Source organism: Convolutriloba macropyga, chromosome 5 (genome assembly GCF_964194025.1).
Source record: "Convolutriloba macropyga chromosome 5, txConMacr16.3, whole genome shotgun sequence".
Taxonomy (NCBI): Eukaryota; Metazoa; Xenacoelomorpha; order Acoela; family Convolutidae; genus Convolutriloba; species Convolutriloba macropyga.
The window spans coordinates 67,891,498-67,912,336 of record NC_134472.1 but is presented as its reverse complement, the minus strand read 5'-3'; the positions used below and the strand labels follow the sequence as shown (position 1 = coordinate 67,912,336).

Genomic DNA, 20,839 nt, shown 5'->3' with positions numbered 1-20,839 from the left:
CTCTAATTTTAAAGTAGATTGAGAAAATGGTGTTTGAACAAAAGTTCGGTTTATAGGTAGTGGTTTTTTGTTCACATGCGGCAATTTCACTCTGATTTTTACTGTTTTTTCAATTTTTTGGATCGGATTTTTTTTCTAAATGCTTTTCCCAATCCATTCACAGCTCATTCTAGGCCTAGTTTTTTTGTTTGAATTGAATTTTCATTTCTCGCTAGTGGTTTTTTTTATCACATGCGGCATTTTGACATTGATTTTCAGTTTTTTTTTTATTTTTTGATCTGATTTTTTTTTAAAATGGTTGTCTCAATTCACTCATAGTCCATTCTTGGTCTAGTTTTTCTGTTTAGTCAATGAAAATTCTTTGAATTGTACGTCAGGACTTGTCCTGCTATGTTTTTTTACTTCGTCGAATAAAAAAATGTTTCACTTTACCTCATTTTGCCGCTTTTTCAACATTTTGCGATATCTTTTTGACTTTTCTTGGCTAATTTCTCTCTTCTCTCATTCTGCTAAAAGTGATTTTGAACATCAGTTGCTCAGCAAAGCAATTCAAAATGAACAGAGTCAGTATAAAAAATTGAAGTCAGAAGTAGAAACGGGATAAACCCATAAAGCCCAATTTTAGATGCCCGCTATTTGAACGTCGTTCCTATAAGTCTTAGTTACCATCTCTAATGCTTATTGGTATTGATAGTAGCCCCTGTAGCCTCTCTCTAAGAAGCAGAAGTACGATATGTTCAACTACGAAATGCCATCAAAATAAATCGGACTTAAAAAATGTTCTTGTACAAATCTTTTTTTTTCAATATCTTCTATTCTTTCAATCCCAATCATGCTTAGAATCAACGGCGGCTATTTTCCGGCAATATGCCGGGTATGTTTTTACTTCGTCGAACTTTTTTTCGCTTTACCCATTTTGCCGCTTTTTCGACATTTTGCGTGAAATGTTTTGACTTCTCTAGGCTAGTTTCACTCTTCTGTCATTCTGCTCAAAGTCCTTTTAAACAGCAGCTGCTCAGCAAAGCATTTCAAAATGAAGAGAGTCAATATTAAAAAAATCAAAGTCAGAAATAGAAACGGGATGAACCCATAAAGCCCATTTTTAGATGTCCGGTACTTGAACTTTGTTCTCATAAGTTTTAGTTACTATCTATAATGCTTATTGTTATTGATACTAGACCCTGTAGCCTCTCACTGAGTGACAGGAGTATTTCAATTACAAAATGACATCAAAATAAATCGCATCAAAATAAATCTGTTTTTGTTGATATTTTCTTTTCTTTCAATCCCAATAGAGTTATGGGAATCAACGGTGGCTATTTTCCGGCAATCTGCCGGGTTTGTTTTATTATTCGAATTACTAATGTATTAAATCAAGAATCTTAAGTCGAGAGAAACAACTGAACTACATAATTCAGTGACTTTTCTCGAGTTCACCCTGCAATATTATTTTAAAAATGGAATTTAATGGATGATATTGATGGGTTATAGAAGTCCTCTCTACTTATAAAAATTGAAGGTTGACTACCTCTCAGCGTAACTTTGAGCAACGAAAACGAGTAATATTTTACGTTCAACAAGTTTTCGATTCAGCGCATCATACATATTCACGCGGCCGCCATATCAAGCATCCTGAACGAAGTAAGAAACCGAAATAAGCCAAAATAATTTTTTGCCGAAAGTTTTGCTTGGGCATTTTCAACTGCCTGTGATTATCATTAGAAGATTCTATCATTCCTTAAAAAAATTGTATCGATTTTGAGCATTTTATTTTTCTGTTGTTTCCATATTGCCTGCAACAATAGTTTCACTTGAACTGTAATAATGACTGGATGTTTTTCAGAAGCGAGCTAGTGGTGACCAACAAAAGTGGGAGAATGTAGCCAAGTCAACTATGGACAAACTCAAGACCATGTTCAACTACTTCGAGGAGCTAAAGTTAGACATCAGATATCCTTAACAGACAGAAGTTTGATAGAGTTTTGAGTGCTGGTTTCCGTAAAGGTTGAAGTGTAGCACTACGAGACTATTAGATACAAGACACTAGTAAAATTAGAAATATTTAATTTTGGGTGAAAGGTCTTTTCTGGTAATCATTTTATCAATAGGAAGGTATTGCAGACCTAAAGTGTTCTTTTTTTCGCGAATAAAATTTTTATTGTGGAAAATTGCTGACGACCCTATTCGTCAATCACAATCAAACATGCTATCTGTTTCAGATGTCGTCACAAGAGCATTTGTGAGAATTTTGGCGAATTGGATTTTCTAGTGTGCAAGAACTACTGCGACGTGTGCAAAGATAAAGAGAAGGTAGAGTCTAACCTGAAGAAGTACCACCTCAACTCCGAAGGTCGTCCGGGTGCTACTGGAATTCCGGGCCAGAATGGATTCAACAGAGCCAGTACTTCCTGGGAAGATCTGGACTGTTCTGACTTGTACGGAGGTGGTCGGCAGGGTATCAGCAGGTATGAAATCTAAACTTAAATTCCTATTTACACTGGTAGTTGTTGAAGCAATTTAGTGACAATCTGGGTGATGCGCTCTGAAATTGAAGAACACAATGTCTCAAAAATTTCTGTCGTAGTAAGATTTTGATAAATAGCCGCGAAGCGATAGCGGTTATTATTGGGGACATCGTGGTTTTTTTTACGACTCGAAGAGGAGTATTGGTTTTCTTACGGTTTTTTAATAGCCGCCCTCATCTATTCAGCCGGCTATTATAGCGCTCCTATTTTTTTTTTTACTTCGTCGAATAAAAAAATGTTTCGCTTTACCTCATTTTGCCGCCTTTTCAACATTTTGCGTTAAATCTTTTTGACTTCTCTAGGCTAGTTTCTCTCTTCTCTCATTCTGCTAAAAGTGATTTTGAACATCAGTTGCGCAGCAAAGCAATTCAAAATGAACAGGGTCAGTATAAAAAATTGAAGTCAGAAGTAGAAACGGGATAAACCCATAAAGCCCAATTTTAGATGCCCGCTATTTGAACGTCGTTCCTATAAGTCTTATTTACCGTCTCTAATGCTTATTGTTATCGATAGGAGCCCCTGTAGCCTCTCTCTAAGAAACAGAAGTATGTTCAACTACGAAATGCCTTCAAAATAAATCGGACTTAAAAAAATGGTTTTGTACAAAAATCTTTCTTTTTCAATATCTTCTGTTATTTCAATCCCAATCATGCTTATTGGAATCAACGGCGGCTATTTTCCGGCAATCTGCCGGGTATGTTTCTACCGGAAGTACTATTCGTTCAGACGCTGTTTTAACCTAAAAGCGAAAGTGGGTAAAATTGCCGTGTGAACTAATTTTTTCTGAGCGAGAGAAGTTTTTTGATCATGCGCTGCGTTAAGTGAATGACTTTTTGACTTTGAAAAGTAGTTTTTGACTGAATGGCACATATAGATAACCGTTTTTAGCCGTTTTTTCGTCTAAGTGGCCCATTTTTTTGCTTGTAATTTGGTTTTTTTGTCGAAATAATTTTCATTCGATGCTTTATTGAAATGTAAGCCTCGGAAATTGATACCACAGTGTTTTGCAGAGCCTGAAAATGCGTTTCAAGTTCAAAATTGGCACATATTTCTTGAATTTTTTTGTTGATTGTTGGCTTTTTTTCTATTAATTTCTTCATTTGTGGATCTTTCAGCCGTCTTTTCACTAAAAATCAGGTAAAATGGCAACTCCACTTTGATAATTCATATACTCAACGCCTATTTGTACCTCGATGCTTTTTTATTTTATAAAATTGTACATATGCTAATCCGATTTTGATCGCATTTTTTCCAATTTTTGTCAGTTTTTTGTTCGTTTTTTGGTTTTAATTACTAGAAAAAGTCTTATTGTGCAACATGAGGGACTTTAATTTCGTTTCAATAAAAATTCAATCATTTATTGGCGTTAAGTTTTTGAAAAAAAGTTAAAATCATTTTCATAAATGCAGTCTTAAAAGTTTTTTGACCATTTTTTTTGCAAAATGTTCCAATGTTTCGTATGATTCAATTCTGTCTTTTCTTTTTTTATTCTGTTCAGGAGGATGGATTTTTGTCTCGGATGACTCGTTATCTTTTCTATGTCTCGAATGCTGAACAATGGAATGTTTTCGCGGTTTTTTTATTTTTTTATTTGATTTTTAACTTTCAGAAATCAAGAATGTCTTTTTGTTACGGTGTTCCTTTCATTGTGTCCATATTCTTCACATTCTACTTTGTATCATTCTAGCTTTGTCCTAGCACCTAAATTTATATTCGTTATATTGATTTTTTTCAGTTGTTACAAAATTGAATGCTTTCAGCTTTTTATTAGATTTTCGTCATTTCTTTGGTTTGCAATTGGTTTCATTCAACATAAGGCAGTACTGAGAGTTGGCTGGAAAGTTTGTTTTTTTCCAGAATTTCTACCTATCAGTAGTGTTTTTTGCAATTTTGTTCAGGCCTTGTTATTGGTTTATACGGCTTTTTGCCTTTGAATATTCTGTTGCTTATGTCCTTTCTAGATTAAATTACTTTTTGAATCAGTATGAATTCATGTTGTCGAGCATAAATACACCAAGGAAGAAGTATATGTTGTTTGTGTCTTGATTGCAGTGGTTAGATTTCTTATTGTAATGGTTTTCTGATTCTTCATTCTTTTTTGAAAAAATTAACTTAGCTTCTAAGATCATTATCTAAATGTTTGCTTTCTAAGCCGTTTGCTTTCGCCATCTTTTTGAGGTTGAAATCATGAATTATTTGAGTGCATTTCATAGCCCTGTCAGCTTTTTCAGCCTATCAGTAATTTGACCATCCTATTTTTTGGACATTTTTTAACGTGCCTAAACGTTTTCAATAAAAAATTTTGCTGCTTTTTGTTTCTCTTGGTGACAGTGGTTAACATTTCATCAAATTTTAGATCAGACCTTGGGAGGTAATGCGTTATTGGTTTATTGCAAAAGTTAATGGCTGCAGCTGCATTTACGGTTGTTTTGTGAAGTTTTGACGCTTGGAGTCGCTTCCGGAATTCTTCCGGCTATGTTTTTTTACAGGAAGTAGATTTGTTCACGCGGCATTTTGACTTAAAAGCAAAATTGAGAAAAGCTGTCTCGGTGAACAGATTTTTTTGCTAAGCGAGAGAAGTTTTTTGATCATGCGCTTCGTTTAGTGAATGACTTTTTGACTTGAAAAAGTAGTTTTTGACTGAATTGCACATATAGATAACCGTTTTTCGTCTAAGTGACCCAATTTTTTTGGTTTTAATTTGGTTCCTTGTAGAAATAAATTTATTTTATTTGATACTATATTGAAATTTCAACCTCGGAAATTGATGCCACAGTGTTTTGCAGAGCCTGAAAATGCGTTTCAAGTTAAAAATTGGCACATAATTCTTGATTTTTTAGTTAATTTTTGGCTTTTTTTCTTATTTCTTTTTTGGATCTTTAACCGTCTTTTTGTTCATCAGTTAATATGGCAATTTTGCTTTGATAATTCCTATACTCAATGCTTCTTCCTACCTCGTTGTAATTTTGTTCCATAAAATTGTACATATGCTAATCCGATTTTGGTAGTTTTTTCCGATTTTCGTCAGTTTTTCGTTTGTATTTTGGTTGTAATTGCTAGAAATTGTTTTTTTTTGTACAACATGAGGGACTTTAATTTCGTTTCAATAAAAATTCAATCATTTTTTGGCGTACAGTTTCGAGAAAACAGTTAAAAATTTTTAATAAATGCAGTCTTAACGTAAAAGTTATTTATGATTTCTGCTTTTTCCTATTTTTGGTCTCTTCAGGAGGATAGATCTTTGTATCGGATGACTAGTTATCTTTTCTCTGTCTTGAATGCTGAACAATGAAATGTATTCGTTTTTCTTGAATTTTTTAAACTGATTTTTAACTTTCAAAAATCAAGAAAGTCTTTTTGTTACGGTGTTCCTTTCATTGTGTCCATATTCTTCACATTCTACTTTGTATCATTCTAGCTTTGTCCTAGCACCTAAATTTATATTCGTTATATTGATTTTTTTCAGTTGTTACAAAATTGAATGCTTTCAGCTTTTTATTAGATTTTCGTCATTTCTTTGGTTTGCAATTGGTTTCATTCAACATAAGGCAGTACTGAGAGTTGGCTGGAAAGTTTGATTTTTCCTGAATTTCTACCTATCAGTAGTGTTTTTTGCAATTTTGTTCCGGCCTTGTTATTGGTTTATACGGCTTTTTGCCTTTGAATATTCTGTTGCTTATGTCTTTTCTAGATTAAATTACTTTTTGAATCAGTATGAATTGATGTTGTCGAGCATAAATACACCAAGGAAGAAGTATATGTTGTTTGTGTCTTGATTGCAGTGATTAGATTTCTTATTGTAGTGGTTTTCTGATTCTTCATTCTTTTGTGAAAAAAATAACTTAGCTTCTAAGATCATTATCTAAATGTTTGCTTTCTAAGCCGTTTGCTTTCGCGATCTTTTTGAGGTTGAAATCATGAATTATTTGAGTGCATTTCATAGCCCTGTCAGCTTTTTCAGCCTATCAGTAATTTGACCATCCTATTTTTTGGACATTTTTTTACGTGCCTAAACGTTTTCAATAAAAAATTTTGCTGCTTTTTGTTTCTCTTGGTGACAGTGGTTAAAATTTCATCAAATTTTAGATCAGACCTTGGGAGGTAATGCGTTATTGGTTTAATGCAAAAGGTAATGGCTGCAGCTGCATTTACGGTTGTTTTGTGAAGTTTTGACGCTTGGAGTTGCTTCCGGAATTCTTCTGGCTATGTTTTTTTACAGGAAGTAGATTTGTTCACGCGGCATTTTGACTTAAAAGCAAAATTGAGAAAAGCTGTCTCGGTGAACAGATTTTTTTGCTAAGCGAGAGAAGTTTTTTGATCATGCGCTTCGTTTAGTGAATGACTTTTTGACTTGAAAAAGTAGTTTTTGACTGAATTGCACATATAGATAACCGTTTTTAGCCGTTTTTCGTCTAAGTGACCCAATTTTTTTGCTTTTAATTTGGTTCCTTGTAGAAATAAATTTATTTTATTTGATACTATATTGAAATTTCAACCTCGGAAATTGATGCCACAGTGTTTTGCAGAGCCTGAAAATGCGTTTCAAGTTAAAAATTGGCACATAATTCTTGATTTTTTAGTTAATTTTTGGCTTTTTTTTTCTTATTTCTTTTTTGGATCTTTAACCGTCTTTTTGTTCATCAGTTAATATGGCAATTTTGCTTTGATAATTCCTATACTCAATGCTTCTTCCTACCTCGTTGTAATTTTGTTCCATAAAATTGTACATATGCTAATCCGATTTTGGTAGTTTTTTCCGATTTTCGTCAGTTTTTCGTTTGTATTTTGGTTGTAATTGCTAGAAATAGTTTTTTTGTACAACATGAGGGACTTTAATTTCGTTTCAATAAAAATTCAATCATTTTTTGGCGTACAGTTTCGAGAAAACAGTTAAAAATTTTTAATAAATGCAGTCTTAACTTGAAAGTTCTTTGACCATTTTTCTGCAAGATGTTTCAATGTTTCTTATTTATGATTTCTGCTTTTTCCTATTTTTTGGTCTCTTCAGGAGGATGGATCTTTGTATCGGATGACTAGTTATCTTTTCTCTGTCTTAAATGCTGAACAATGAAATGTATTCGTTTTTCTTGAATTGTTTAAATTGATTTTTAACTTTCAAAAATCAAGAAAGTCTTTTTGATACGGTGTTGCTTACATTGTGCGCATATTCTTCACATTCTAGTTAGTATCATTCTAGCTTTGTCCTGGCACCTAAATTTATTTTCGGTATATTGGTTTTTTCAGTTGTAAAAGATGAACGATTTCAGCTTTTTCTTAGATTTTCGTCATTTCTTTGGTGTGCAATTGATATCATTCAACAAAAGGCAGTTCTGGAGTTTGATAGCAAGTTTCTTCCAAAATTTCCACTTATGACTGTTTACTTCAGCTTTCTTCCGCCCTTGGTCTTAATTTAAACGACTTTTGACTTCAAATGTTCTGCTGCTTATGTCTTTTCTATGATCAATTTTATTTTTGATTTAGTATGAAATCGTGTTGTCTAGCTTATGTACAAAAAGGAACAGTATGTGTTGTTGTTTTTTGTCTTAATCACAGTGATTAGAAGTGTAATTATAGGTGTTTTCTGATTCTTAAATTTGAGCTTTCTTTGAAAATATTTAACTTAGTTTCTTAGATTATTATCTGCCGTTTGCTTTCGCGATCTTTTTCAGATTAGAATCATGAATTATTTGAGGGCTATTGATAGCCTTGCCAGCTTTTTCAGACTGTCAGGTTTTTGACCACCTTAAGTATTTTGGATTTTTTGACGTTACCAAACGTTTTCAATAATATAAAATTTTGGTGCATTTTGTTTCTCTTGTTGACAGTGGTTTAAGTTTACAGTGATAATTCCTATACTCAATGCCTCTTCCTACCTCGATGTAATTTTGTTCCGTAAAATTGTACATATGCTAATCCAATTTTGGTAGTTTTTTCCGATTTTCGTCAGTTTTTTGTTTGTGTTTTGATTGTATTTGCTGGAAATAGTTTTTTGTACAACATGAGGGGCTTTAATTTCGTTTCAATAAAAATTCAATCATTTTTTTGGCGTTAAGTTTTGAGAAAACAGTTAAAATTATTTCATAAATGCAGTCTTAACTTAAACTTTTTCGACCATTTTTCTGCAAGATGTTTCAATGTTTCTTATTTATGAATTCTGTTTTTTCTTAATTTTTGGTCTCTTCAGGAGGATAGATCTTTGTATCGGATGACTAGTTATCATTTCTCTGTCTTGAATGCTGAACAAGGAAATTATTCGTTTTTCTTGAATTTTTTAAACTGATTTTTAACTTTCAAAAATCAAGAAAGTCTTTGACACGTTGTTGCTTACATTGTGTGCATATTCTTCACATTTTAGTTAGCATCATTCTAGCTTTGTCCTGACACCTAAATTTATTTTCGGTATATTGGTTTTTCAGTTGTAAAAAATGAACGATTTCAGCTTTTGATTAGATTTTCGTCATTTTGTTGTGCAATTGATACCATTCAACAAAAGGCAGTTCTGGAGTTTGATAGCAAGTTTCTTCCAAAATTTCCACTTATGACTATTTACTTCAGCTTTCTTCCGGCCTTGGTCTTAATTTAAACGATTTTTGCCCTCAAATATTCTGCTGCTTGTGTCTTTTCTATGATCAATTTTGTTTTTGATTTAGTATGAAATCATGTTGTCTAGCTCATGTACAAAAAGGAACAGTATGTGTGTGTTGTTTTGTGTCTTAATCACAGTGATTGGAAGTGTAATTATAGGTGTTTTCTGATTCTTAAATTTGAGCTTTCTTTGAAAATATTTAACTTAGTTTCTAAGATTATTATCTGCCGTTTGCTTTCGCGATCTTTTTCAGATTAGAATCATGAATTATTTGAGGGCTATTGATAGCCTTGCCAGCTTTTTCAGACTATCAGGTTTTTGACCACCTTAAATATTTTGGATTTTTTGACGTTACCAAACGTTTTCAATAATATAAAATTTTGGTGCATTTTGTTTCTCTTGATGACAGTGGTTTAAGTTTCACCAATTTTTAAAGCAGACCTGGAGAGGTAGTGAGTTAATGGTTTAATACAAAAGCTATTGGCTTCCGCTGCAATTACGGTTTTGTTTGCGAAGTTTTGACATTTCGAGTCGCTTCCGGAATTCTTCCGGCTATGTTTTTTAATTCGCCGTTTCCATCGATGATTCTTACGACCTGACTTCTTGGAATTGACTTCAGTGACTTCTATTGGTTTGCAGTTAAAATTTGTGTGTCTGACGTCATTTCTGCTTTTAGGTCAATTGCGTGTCTTACCCCACTCACAAAAATGACTTCTGAACTCACTTATGGAACTTTAAATTTTATGAACATAAAATAGTGTGCATCTAAGTAGTGCCAAACTTATATACCCTAGTTCTTGAGTATTAGTCGTGAGCTTTTGATTTCGAGAATCAATTTTGAAAAAGCTCTCTTTGCGCTTTTTCCCTATAGACTGTATATGTTAAAAAAAATGACAGTCCGAATCTAACCCAAAAAGTGTAGTTGTCTATTAAAGGACTGGTGGTCGATCCGCCTATCTTATTTCTTTAGTGGTTTCAAATCATGGAAGGCCACAAGCGTCTATCGCGGCTATTTTCAGGCAATCTGCCTGCTATGTTTATTGGATAAGCTGTAGGATGATTAATTGATTAGGAATGATATCGTGGAAAAGGTGATAGTGGAAACACAATTGATAGTCTCAAAAAGTTGTATTTTCAAGACATTAGTGACTCTTGAAGATAGAACGTTTTCCTTAGATCACTTTAATCTTAGTTTTTCACTTTAATATTTAAGGTTATATAATAACCTTTAATGGCATAATCGGACGCACCTAAATGAATTTCTTACTCACCCCTCAAGGTTGCAATAGAACTCCCACTAGTTGTTCGGGAGCAATTCTTCCGACGTTAATGGATTTTTTAACTTTTGTCAACCGCAACGGTTTTTAGTGAAGTGGGCTGCAACGCAGGCAGCAACAGCTACAGTGGAGATGAAATGAACAGTGATTACGATGCTGATGAATACGATGAAGACTTCTTTGAAAAGAAGAAAGACTCGCTCTTTGACGATGGTAGTCGATCATCGAGGAAAAGGTGCAGTGATGTTCTAGGAGGTGTAATTGACGATGAGTTCAGACGTAGACGGGGAGGCGGAGGGAACGGAGGAATGAACAACTTCATATCTGCTAAAAACTTGTTGCCAAAACATTCAGCTGTGAGTTGTGTATTGGTGGCGATTCAGGAAATGGACAAACGAGTGTTTCAGACTCTTGCTTATTAAATTTTTGTGTGCTTGTATTGAGCATACTGGAAAAGAAATGCTCGAGTATATGTATTAAAAAGCAAAAGCGTTGTGTGTTGTGCGAAGGCACTGCAACTCCTATATTCCAACAGTTTTTTTACTCGCGAGTAGTAATTTCCGCCAGCTGAAAAGCTATTTTATAATTCAAACATTTAAAAGTGTTTTGAGCAGCTTTCAGCAGCTTTTCATAAGTAAGCGAGTACAAAAACCAAAACACCGACTATTCATAGATTAAAAAATTCAGAAAAGTTGTTTCAGCGAACAAGTTCGAGAAGCGGATCACATGATGACTGGTAAATTTGTTCTTGTTTTCGTTTGAAGCAGAACGAGAGAAGTAGTTTCAAAAAAGTTTGCAATACGAGCATTTTGTTGTTCACGCACTCATTTTTCAGAGCAGTTTTTACTTTGATTTCTCTGCTATTTGGGCAGATTGGCTTTTCATCATATATATACTGAAACCATTTGTGAGCCTTTTGAGCCCTTTTCTCGGCTCCTGTGCAAAATATGAGCGTGTAATTTGTGCAATTGGAACATGTTTGTGCAAATAAGTTTTTTTGAGCATACACGACTCTCCTCACTCAATAAAACTGATTTCGGCAACCAATTAATAAATCTCATATGAGTAACTCTTCTTTGACAAAATAACGCGTCCTTGCTTGCCAGAAATCTATTAAGGATAGAATTTGAAATCAGAATCTTTTTTAATTGCACTGTTTTGTTTTTAATAGCCGCACAGCGATAGCGGAGGCTTTTATTGGCCTTATCTTGTTTTTTTTTACAATTCAAAGAATTTGACCTGTATTGGGGAGCTGTCTTTTTTACATTCTGTTCATACCTTTTTATGAATTTTGAAGTCAAATTGAAACGATGAGCGTGAACTTACCTCACTCTCAAAAATGACTTCATCACTCTCAAATTGACTTTTCCTCTATTTTAATCCAGAGAGGTAAGGTCAAGTTGAGTGTGTTGCTCGAAATGAAGGTAGTTTGAGAGCATCTAATACAAGCAGTAATAATAGAGCATTAATAATTCTTTTTTGGTCTTTCTGTCACTATCTTTTTGAGACTGCAGATCAGCGAAGCCATCGCGGCTATTTTCTAGCAATCTGCCAGCTATGTTTCATCTCGGTGGTCTGTTTCAACTAAGAGGTGTCAATACTCTTCGCTGCTATGTCCGGCAACTCTTTCACAAAGAAGTACTAAATTTTTTTGTTGATGATGTTTTCAATTGAGTTTTTGGTTTTGCTACCTGAATTTGCTTATTAATAGCCTCACAGCGATAGCTGGGGCTATTATTAGCCTTCTTTTGTTTTTTACAATTCAGAAAATTTGAATTAAATTGGGGCGCTGTCTTTTTTTTAAGATCTGTTCACACATTTTCATGATCTTTGAAGTCAAATTGGAGTAGTGATTTTGGTCACGCCGAAACAGGAAGTGGAGCGCAAAAGCGAGTGCTTCTGCGGCGTGAAATGTTTCCGCTTCAAATTTAAAGCAGAGTGAGAAAACGGTGTTTGAACAAAAATTCGCTTTCTCGCTAGTGGTTTTTTGTTCACATGCGGCAATTTCACTCTGATTTTTACTGTTTTGTCGATTTTTCGGATCAGATATCTTTCTTAAGCGTTTTCACTATCCGTTGATAGTTCACTCTAGGCCTATGTTTTTGTTTGAACCAAATTTCCATTTCTCGCTAGTATTTTTTTTTGTTCGCATGCGGAATTTTGACATTGAATTTGTTTTTTTATTTTTTTATCTGTTTTTTAGAAATGGTTTTCCCAATTCACTCATAATCCGTTCTAGGTCTAGTCTTTTTTTAGAAAATGAAAATTCTTTGAATTGTGTCCTGCTATGTTCTTTATTTCGTCGTCGCGATTTTTGTTACGACCATATGAGGTCACAATCACTTCAAATCTGCTTTTTATTCATTCGTTCATGCAATTTCAACTGAAAAGCGTGCGTGACGTAATTTTTCGCTCTTAGTGGAGCGAGTTTTTTTTTGTTCTTTTGCGTGATTAAATTTTTGGTCACACTTGACTTACCTCACTCACAAAAATGACTTCATCACTTTGAAATTGACTTTTATTTACTTTAATTCAAAGAGATAAGGTCAAATGGATGTGTGTCACTCTAAATGAAGGTTATTAGAGAGCAGCTGATAGAGGCAGCAAAAACTCATACAGATTTTTGATCGAAGTTTAGCATATCAGCCTTCAATGAAAAGACGAATTTTTTTGGTCTGTCTTTTTTACTGTTTTTTTTGAGACTGCAGATCTACAAAGCTATTGCGGCTATTTTCTGGCAATCTACCAGCTATGTTAAAAATATTTGTTGTCAATTTTGTGCCACTTAATACTTTTTGAATGGGCAACTAAACTTACGACTGCGTCGGATATTGGAGAAAAGTTCAATTTTCTCAGGTTTTGTTCCTTATTTACCCCACTCGTTTTTCAGAATCTTTGTATGTACAATGCTTTCCGAAAGTTCTTGATTTGTGATAGTTTAATTTTTTTTGTTTTTTATATGCTTTATACCTTATTATATCTACTCTTTGATATCTTGTGTTAAATTGCTTTGTGATAGGTATTAAAAAAATTAAATCCTCTCTCATTTTGCATGGTTAATTTTAAAGTTCAAGTCCGCCATAGCAGATACGGTACCATAACTGTATCCATTCCGGGTAAATTTGCTCAATTTCTTGAGAGGATCTTTTACTTTATTTTTTAATTCATAGATTCCTAATTATACTTAATATCTTAAATTCAAATAGATTTGCGCTGCAATATTTCTGTTACCTGATCTAGCGGATGTTCAAACTTTATTATCGCACAATGATTTTTTTGTTTTCATTTTTGATAATTGTACTCTTCATAGTTCTTCATATGGTGCTAAAAAGTTGTGATGGCAAAAACGTTCAATTTATATGAGTTCGTATGGCTGGACTATGGGTTAGATGAAATAATCGCAAAATGCTGGAACAAAAATTTTAGAGAACTTATCAAAAATTTTAATTGCCTTAATGGTTTGAGGATTCAGGATAAAGAAAAACAAAGAGGGGGTAAGAGAATTTTTTGTTTTGGTTTCACCGTTAAGACAAGTTGTTAAAACGAACAGGACAAGAAAATCTTTGCTTGAAAATAGCGAATAGTGTATAAATTGAAATTGGATGTAATATTTGATCTGTTTCAGTCTAAAGATGACCTCGATCCTGAAACCCCAACGATAGATGCTGCATTTTCAACTCTGATCAATGCACACTCTAACAAGATAGCTGGACTCACAGTTCAAGTGAGTAACATAATTATATCTTGCGCTGTCACTTTTCATAATAGTAGCTCTTCAATAGCTCTATAATAAGCTCTAATAAAATTTTAATATCCTTATTGACATAATAATCCTCCCTGTCTGAGATAATACACCTCCCTGGTTATATGTTTCCTCTCTCATGTGCATGTCCATTGAAGGCGTTTCGTAAGCCAACATTTGTCATTAACTGGAGCTTTTCCGTTTGCTCTCAATACGCCTATTTGACATCTCAGTACGCCCCCCCCCCCCACACCCCCTAACTCTCGCTGTCAAATTATAGAATACAGATAGAAAATATAGAGGTAAAGTAGCAGCTGAATCTGTGCGAGCAACTAATATACACCGTTAAGTGCCCATGATTTCAAGTTGCCTTTTTACGGAGTATATTCTCTGGCTACTAAATATAGTCCGAAAAAAATTTACTATCTGTTTGTTCGATTTTCTGTGGAGAATTTTCACTGTGATGTTTTTCTAAATTCAGAGGTTCAAAAAATGATGCCCCTCTGGTTTCCTGTTTGAAAGACGTGTGAATCCTTTTTGTTCCCTCTCACTTAGCGGCGAAACGAACTATATGCTCAACAGACTATTCTTTTTAGTCAGTTTTGGCTGATCGATGTTTGACGTAGAAAGACATGACTGGTATCTGGTAGAAAGCCAATCGAGCATAGAATTTAATTTGAAAAGAAGTTATCAAAAAAATTCTGGAATTAGAGGGCTATTTTGGTTTTCGCTGACTAGCATATTGATCTTAAATTACAGATCCGTAGAACGTTTTTGATCATTAAACATTTCTTCCAATAAAGTTGGCGTGAAATCAGCCGTTTTAGATAGTTCTTTTTGTCTATTTTTGTCATGAATTGTGCCCTAAACACTGCTCACATAATTCTAATAAAATAATCAGACGGCCATTGGGGCTTCTACTATCTAACAAATAGCATGAAACAGTTCTGGCAGATTTTGCGTAATTTAGGCTTTTTCTTCCGAAGTGGCGACTTATAAGAAATTTGTTGCTTGTTTTGTTCACTTTTGGCGTAACTAATGCCGGAAAAGTTGATAATACAATTCTAATAACTAGTAGAGGAGTCCTTGTGGCTCCCTCTATCCAGCCAAGGGGTCTAGTGAAACATTTCGACCGGTTGTTCTTGATAATTTAGCTTTTCGTTATGAAAATTGTGGTCAAACGAAACCGTTTTTTGCTCATTTTGACAATTAGGTCAAATCAGGTTAGCGGTGCTGAGCTCTTTTTGAGGTCAAATCAGCCGTATTTAGTTCTTTGTCCATTTTTGGCTCAGCCAAACTTATTAAACTAATGAACAACGATTGGGGCTTCTATTATCAGGCAAAATTATTTAGATTTAAATCTGGTAGATTTTCTGATTTAGCTTTCGATAAAAATTGGCGTGGGTTATCAGCGTAAATGGGCCTATCAGTAGTTTACAGTTGATTTTGTTCTATTTTGACAGTACATTTGTCCATTTACGTTTTTTTAGAGGTATCTATGTGTTGTTAATAACCGAGGGAGCGATTAAATAGCGAGTGTGTTAATTGTCTCATTGTGGTTTTTAATCGAAATAATTTTGACTATATTGGAGAATCTTTTTAAATATAACTATTAAGATCAACGAGAAGGCTATTTAAAACCGTGAATTTGTAGAGCACTAAAGGGATTGGATTGAAGGAAATTTTTCCAAACTGATTTTAAAATAGATGGAAGATTTTGTTTGCGCAAAGTTTTGTATTTGATGTTTTTCACTTGGACAATTTGACGTGAATTCAGTGTTGGTCTTGTGATTTTTATAAAGGCTTTATAAGCTGATAACATGTGTTGTTGATGCATGAATGCTATTTATTGAGACAATAACTGTATAGCAACTGATTGTTACGACTTTGCCTCTGTGTTTTCAAACAGTTTGTTTTTTTTGCTTTTAATCTTATTGTTTTAAGTTCACCTTTTGCTTTCACTTAGTTTCTTTAAAGAAAGATCCCAATAATAAAAAATTCTTGGTTGAACCAATTTAATGCTTTTCGAACAGCTTATGTGTTTTCACGGTTTTCAAGTGAGCGTCGCGTATATTTTTTGAGTTCTGCCGCGTTTTGAGTGAGCGTCGCGGTTTTGAGTTCTGCCTGTATTTTCTTTTTGAGGCCTGATCACTGAGGTTGATTATTGACAGCACTGTTAAGTAATCCTTACGAGATCTCAAGTGAATTTTTAGCGTAAAGTTTTTCTCACTAATGGCTTTTTACACTGTGTCTTTACGAATCTTTGAGTTGTCTTTTTGTTATCCTTGTTTTTTATGTTTTTTAAAAATATGATTGATGAATAGTACCATTGTGTCTCTAGTGGCGCATAAGTGAATTTATTTCGTTTTGTCAGTCAAGAATTTACCTTTTTTGGCTGTGATACCACGTATTTTCATTTTGCTGTTTCTAGTTAGGCTTTTTTGTTCTTGTTGTCGTCTTATCACCTTTTGTCATTAAGGACTAGGCCATTTGGATTTCTAGAGCTCATCCTTAGTCACCTTTCCTGGGCGTTTTTTTAATGTTTGAGTTCTCTTGTGTATGCTTTTTGTGACATTGAAATCGTTTTCAAAAAAAAAATTAATTGATTTTTGAATTTTGCATTTGTGGTTGTTTCCGACTTCGATGTCAGTGTCTTTATGGAGAGTTCTCATGTGCTGTCTCTTGATGTTAGGTGACTGTGTGTAGTGATCTTAGTTTTCACTCAAAAGTTGTCTGATACTGTTTTTTTTCAAAATAGCTGTTTTTTTAGTTTGTTTTTCGGTTGTCTCGTCTCTTATTCTCAATAATATTTGGTTTCATTACATTTTTAATACAGCCTCAGTGGCTCGGTGTTTTTTTAAATTGGTATACGGATGAACACGTCATTTACTTTTAAAAACTTGCTGTGATTTTTGAGTCTTTCTATCATTTGTTGATAGGAATTCTTGCCGTTTTCAATAAATGGATACTATCAAATGCTTACTAATTTGAAACAACTGTGGTCATGTTTTTTGGTTTTATGTGTTATTTGGTTTTTGAAGCAACTAATTCTCAATACTTTGTCTTGCGAAATGTGCTTTTTTGTTTTCGTTGATCTTTTATCGCTAATTTTTGGAAAAATTGTTTGTCATAAATAGTGCCTGTTTTTGGCGTTTATTTTGCTTCATATCTTTTGGTCACCATCAAAAACTGACACTATCGTAACACTATTGAAAGTCGGATTATTAGCTTCTTTTCTTTGGATTAATTCGGGACCTGTTATTTATCGCTTTATAATCCTTTGTTTTCTCGATTTTAGTTTTGATCTTCAGATTACGCGTGGAAAAATTAGAGCAACTTTTTCACTAAATCCTATAACTCAGCTGCTGAATTTGCGTTCTTAACGGCATTAGTTGCCGCATGCTATATGGATTTCCGGTCTATCGATTAAGCAACTATTGAGCGCACTTTATAACTATTAAGTTTTTGGTGCTTAACCAAGCTGGACGTTCGTTTTAAATAGGTTATTACCAGTTTTTCCTGAAGTTACTAGTGTTCATTCATATTCAATGGGTCTTTACCAAGCTGGTTCGTAATTGATAAAGCGTTGTTCTCTGAAGGAACTAGTGTTCAAAGTTTTTTGAAATTTGGACCGAAATTGAATTCGAATCTTGTTTTTGTTTTTTGAAAAAATTAGGATTTAACGTGATCAAGTCGTTTTAGTAGACGACCTATTAGACGCACATTGGATTGCATTGGTGTTCTTTTTTCGAGCATAGAATTGTAATTTAAAAATTTATCAAAAAAATTTTTGGAATTAAAGGGCTATTTTGGTTTTCGCTAACTAGTATATTGATCTTAAATTACAGATTCGTAGAACGTTATTGATATTTGAAGTTTTCTTCCAATAAAGTTGGCGTGAAATCAGCCGTTTTAGATAGTTCTTTTTGTCTATTTTTGTCATGAATTGTGCCCTAAACACTGCTCACATAATTCTAATAAAATAATCAGACGGCCATTGGGGCTTCTACTATCTAACAAATAGTATGAAACAGTTCTGGCAGATTTTACATAATATAGGCCTTTTATTCCGAAGTGGCGACTTATCAGAAATTTGTAGCTTGTTTTGTTCACTTTTGCTTAATTTATGTCGGAAAAGTTGATATTACAATCCCAATAACTAATTGAGGAGTCATTGTGGCTCCCTCTATCCCGCCAAGAGGTCTAGTGAAGCATTTCTACCTGTTGTTCTTGATAATTTAGCTTTTCGTTATGAAAATTGTGGTCAAACGAAACCGTTTTTTGCTCATTTTGACAATTAGGTCAAATCAGGTTAGCGGTGCTGAGCTCTTTTTGAGGTCAAATCAGCCGTATTTAGTTCTTTGTCCATTTTTGGCTCAGCCAAACTTATTAAACTAATGAACAACGATTGGGGCTTCTATTATCAGGCAAATTTATTTAGAATTAAATCTGTTAGATTTTCTGATTTAGCTTTTGATAAAAATTGGCGTGGGTTATCAGCGTAAATTGGCCTATCAGTTCTTTACAGTTGTTTTTGTCCTAATTTGACAGTACGTTTGTCCATTTACGTTTTTGTTAGAGGTATCTATGTGTTGTTAATAACCGCAGGAGCGATTAAATAGCGAGTGTGTTAATTGTCTCATTGTGGTTTTTAATCAAAATGATTTTGATTATATTGGAGAATCTTTTTTAATATAACTATTAATGTCAACGAGAAGGCTATTTAAAACAGTGAATTTGTATAGCACTAAGGGGATTGGGTTGAAGGAAGTTTCTCCAATCTGATTTTAAAATAGATAGAAGATTTTGTTTGTGTTTGCGCAAAGTTTTGTATTTGATGTTTTTCACTTGAAAAATTTGACGTGAATTCAGTGTTGGTCTTGTGATTTTTGTAAAGGCTTTATATGATGATAACATGTGTTGTTGATGCATGAATGCTATTTTTTGAGACAATAACTGTAAAGCAACTGATTTTTACGAATTGCATCTGTATTTTGAAACAGTTTGTTTTTGCTTTTAATCTTATTTTTTAAGTTCACGTTTTCCTTCTTCTTAGTTTCTTTGAAGAAAGATCCCAATAATAAAAAAATGCTTGGTTGAACCAATTTAATGCTTTTTGAACAGCTTATGTGTTTTTACGGTTTTCAAGTGAGCGTCTCGTATTTTTTGGTGAGTTTTTGAGTTCTGCCTGTATTTTCTTTTTGAGGCCTGATCACTGAGGTTGATTATCAACAGCACTGTTAAGTGTTCCCTACGAGGTCTCATGTGATTTTTTAGCGTATGGTTTTCTCTAATGGGTTTTTGCACTGCCTTTATAAATCTTTGATTTTGTCTTTTTGTTATCCTTGTTTTTAAATATGATTCATGAATAGTTCCATTGAGTCTCTAGTGGCGCATAAATCAATTTATTTTGTTTTGTCAGTCAAAAACTTACCTTTTTTGGCTGTGATACCACGTATTTTCATTTTGCTGTTTCTAGTTATGCTTTTTTGTTCTTTTTATCGTCTTATCGCCTTTTGTCATTAACGACTAGACCATTTGGTTTTCTAGGGCTCATCCTTAGTCACTTTTCCTGGGACGTTTTTTTATGTTTGAGTTCTCTTGTGTATGCTTTTTGTGACTTTGAAATCGTTTTTCTCCAAAAAAAATTCATTGATTTTTTGAATTTTGCCTTTGTGGTTTCCGATTTGCATATCAGTGTCTTTATTGAGAGTTCTCATGTGCTCTCTCTTGATGTTAGGTGACTGTGTGTCGTGATCTTAGTTTTCACTCAAAAGTTGTCTTATACTGTTTTCAAAATAGCTGTTTTTTTAATTCGTTTTTCGGTTGTCTCGTCTCTTATTCTCAACAATAATTGGTTTCATCACATTTCTAATACATTCTCAGTGGCTCAGCTTTTTTTAAATGGGTATACGGATGAACACGTCATTTACTTTTAAAAACTTGCTGTGATTTTTGAATCTTTCTATCATTTGTTGATAGTAATTCTGGCCGTTTTCAATTACTGATGATTTTTGAATCCTCCTTTCATTTTTTGGTAGGAATTCTTGCCGTTTTCAATTAATGGATAGTATCAAATGCTTACTGATTTGAAACAACTGGGGTCATTTTTTTGGGATTATGTGTTATTTAGTTTTTGAAGCAACTAATTCTCAATACTTTGTCTTGCGATATGTGCTTTTTTGTTTTCGTTGATCTTCTATCGCTATTTTTCGGCAAAATTTTAGATCATAAATAGTGTACAGTGTTTCCACATAATCAGATTTGTTTTGATAAATTTATTATCATAATTTGTCGAAGAGTAATGTTCTTTTTCTCCATATTTTTGTCTGTTTTTGGCGTTTATTTTGCTTCATATCTTTTGGTCACCACCAAAAAAGACCTGTTATTTATCTTTTTATAATCCTTTGTTTTTCTCGATTTTAGTTTTGATCTTCACATTACGCGTGGAAAAATCAGAGCAATTTTCCCTAAACCCTATAACTCAGCTGCTGAATTTGTGTTCGTAACGGCATTAGTTGCCGCATGCTATATGGGTTTCCGCTCTATCGATTGAGAAACTATTGAGCGCACTCTATAACTATTAAGAATTTGGTGGTTAACCAAGCTGGACGTTCATATTAATTGGGTTATTACCAGTGTTTCCTGAAGTTACTAGTGTCCATTCATATTAAATGGGTCTTCACCAAGCTGGTTCGTAATTGATAAA

The 20,839-nt window shown here is 33.7% G+C and overlaps 1 protein-coding gene across 1 annotated transcript in view; it reads left to right on the top strand.

Annotated features, from left to right (window-relative positions):
• The window catches only part of LOC142340475 (ATP-dependent DNA helicase Q5-like), a 72,117-nt gene that overhangs the window by 18,609 nt on the left and 32,669 nt on the right, over window positions 1-20,839 (top strand). The window contains exons 9-12 of the mRNA XM_075391051.1: window positions 1,844-1,938; window positions 2,220-2,465; window positions 10,480-10,744; window positions 14,014-14,112. Coding sequence (XP_075247166.1) covers window positions 1,844-1,938; window positions 2,220-2,465; window positions 10,480-10,744; window positions 14,014-14,112 — 705 coding nt within the window. The remainder of the gene's footprint in view (window positions 1-1,843; window positions 1,939-2,219; window positions 2,466-10,479; window positions 10,745-14,013; window positions 14,113-20,839) is intronic.